At 36.7% G+C, this 2,973-nt stretch overlaps 1 protein-coding gene across 1 annotated transcript; it reads left to right on the plus strand.

Annotated features, from left to right (window-relative positions):
* The first annotated feature begins 577 nt into the window (after nt 1–577).
* Nucleotides 578–1,516, plus strand: LOC113904768 (olfactory receptor 52E4-like). The gene has a single exon (XM_027561858.1). It carries the CDS (start codon nt 578–580, stop codon nt 1,514–1,516), a length of 939 nt encoding a protein of 312 aa, XP_027417659.1.
* The last annotated feature ends 1,457 nt before the right edge of the window (nt 1,517–2,973 follow it).

Here is a 2,973-nt window from a genome sequence, read left to right on the forward strand (position 1 = left end):
TAAGGGTTGGGTCATCTGCATATCTGAGGTTATTTATATTTCTCCCGAGAATCTTGATTCCAGCTTGTGCTTCCTCCAGCCCAGCATTTCTCATGATGTACTCTGCATATAAGCTAAATAAGCAGGTTGACAATATGTAGCCTTGACGTACTCGTTTCCCAATTTGGAACCAGTCTGTTGTCCTATGACCATTACTAACTGTTGCTTCCTGACCTGCATATAGGTTTCTCAAGAGGCAGGTCAGGTGGTCTGGTATTCCCATCTCTTTAAGAATTTTCCACAGTTTGTTGTGATCCACACAGAGATGATTATGAATCATTATACCACACTAACATCAGAGAAGTGCAACTTATAAAATCCATGTGGAATTTTAAACAGGACAAAAATAATTTGAATATCTTTGAGAGTTTAATTTAATAGGGCCCTAATTTCCTTCCATTATGTTCTCAATAATTTTATTGTTATTCTACTATATAAATATATACAGTGACATCCTACCACCATATATATATTCCCTCATGTCTTCCCAGAAATACTGAAGAAGACAGCAGACCATCCTCCAAGAATTTTCAGCAGAATGTCCTTTGTTAATGACACCACCTCACATCCTTCTGCCTTCCTTCTGCTGGGTGTACCTGGTCTGGAAGATTTCCATATATGGATTGCTTTCCCTTTCTTTGTTGTTTACCTGATAGCCCTTGTAGGGAATGTCACAATCCTGTTTGTAATCAAGACAGACCAGAGCCTTCATCAACCCATGTTCTACTTCCTGGCTCTTCTCTCCTTTATTGATCTAGGTCTGTCCACTTCTACCATACCCAAAATGCTGGCCATCTTCTGGTTCAACCGTAGGAAGGTAAGCTTTGAAGCCTGCCTCATCCAAATGTTCTTTATCCACACCGACACGGGAATGGAATCTGGTGTACTCCTGGCCATGGCAATTGACCGCTTTGTTGCCATCTGTTATCCACTGAGGTATACCACTATCCTCACCAACAAAATGGTAGCCATCATGGCCTCTGTTGTAGTTGGGAGGCCAGTCCTCCTTGTCATCCCCTTTTGTCCTCTTCTCAAAAGACTTCCCTTCTGTGGACGCTATATTATTCCTCATACCTACTGTGAGCATATGGGAATTGCTCGTCTAGCCTGTGCTAACATAAGAGTCAACATTATCTATGGCTTATTTACCATTGCTGCCCTGATCTTTGACTTGCTCCTTATTTCCCTCTCCTATGTTCAGATCCTACAAACTGTTTTCCACCTTCCTTCTAGGGATGCCAGACTCAAAGCATTCAGCACATGTGGTTCACATGTCTGTGTCATCTTAGCCTTTTACACACCAGCATTTTTCTCCTTTATGACACACCGATTTGGTAGGAATGTCCCTCTCTACATTCATATCCTCCTGGCCAATTTGTATGTAGTTGTTCCTCCTTGTTTAAATCCGGTCATTTATGGTGTCAGAACAAAGCAAATTTGGGGCCGGGTTGTGAGAATATTTTTCAAGAAAGAGTGACCCAACATATTCAGAATTTGGTAAGTTCTTTCAGGCTAACTTTATTTTGAATGTTTCTCAGGGTCCCTAAATTGAGATTATATAAAGGCCACTAAGGCATTACTTCAGCCTTAGTGAAGTAATTATTTATTATACTTATTTATTACTCTAACCTCATATTAAAAGTTTCCTTTATATAATTTTCACTTTAACTTTCAAGAAATATACTGATAGATGAGAGAAGATTGTGGAGCCAAGTAAAAGTTATAATAAAATTTATTGAAGTTAAATTACCCTTAATGATGAAAAACTGAATACTTTCTCTCTACTGGTTTTTCTAGTCAATGCATTAAAGCAAACAAATGTAATTTAAAAAACAAAAACAAAATTTTGATGTTGGAAAGAGAAAATAAACCCTATTTCTTATGGCATGGTTTGTCCAGGCAGAAAAATCTTATGTAATGTACAAGACCATTAGAACAAATAAAACATAAGTTTAGTGAGTTTAGAGGCTACAACAAGGTCACAATATAAACATTTGGGTTTCTTACAAAATGACATCCCATTAGAAATGAAATTAAACACAATGGAGTATTACTCAGCCATTAAAAAGAATACACTTGAATCAGTTCTAATGAGGTGGATGAAACTGGAGCCTATTATACAGAGTGAAGTAAGCCAGAAGGAAAAACATAAATACAGTATTCTAACGCATATATATGGAATTTAGAAAGATGGTAACAATAACCCTGTGTACGAGACAGCAAAAGAGACACTGATGTATAGAACAGTCTTATGGACTCTGTGGGAGAGGGAGAGGGTGGGAAGATTTGGGAGAATGACATTGTAACATGTAAAATATCATGTAAGAAACGAGTTGCCAGTCCAGGTTCGATGCACGATACTGGATGCTTGGGGCTAGTGCACTGGGACGACCCAGAGGGATGGTATGGGGAGGGAGGAGGGAGGAGGGTTCAGGATGGGGAACACATGTATACCTGTGGTGGATTCATTTTGATGTTTGGCAAAACTAATACAATTATGTAAAGTTTAAAAATAAAATAAAATTAAAAAAAAAATAAATAAATATTATTTTAAACAGTTGACAAAGGAGACATATTTTAGAAAAAAATACACATATATGACCTACATAGAGAAAACATATAATAATTGCTACAAAAGATTAACAAAGACATAAATGGAGATACAAGCAATTGTCATGTACCCATGTCTTGATACAGTGAATATTTCTATTCTCCCCAAGTTGATATAAAGATTTAATCATATTCCAATTGAATTTCTAGGGGGATTTTTGGGGGTAGTGATTGAAAGTCTGGTTCTAAAATTTATATGGAAGTGTAGAAGTGAAAATAATCAAAATAACTTTGAAAAATTATGTAACAAAGTTGAAGAATATACATCAATAAAGTTAGGATACTAGTGGCATGATTGATCAATATATTGATCAATATAGAAGA

This window comes from Bos indicus x Bos taurus, chromosome 15, assembly GCF_003369695.1.
Source record: "Bos indicus x Bos taurus breed Angus x Brahman F1 hybrid chromosome 15, Bos_hybrid_MaternalHap_v2.0, whole genome shotgun sequence".
NCBI lineage: Eukaryota > Metazoa > Chordata > Mammalia > Artiodactyla > Bovidae > Bos > Bos indicus x Bos taurus.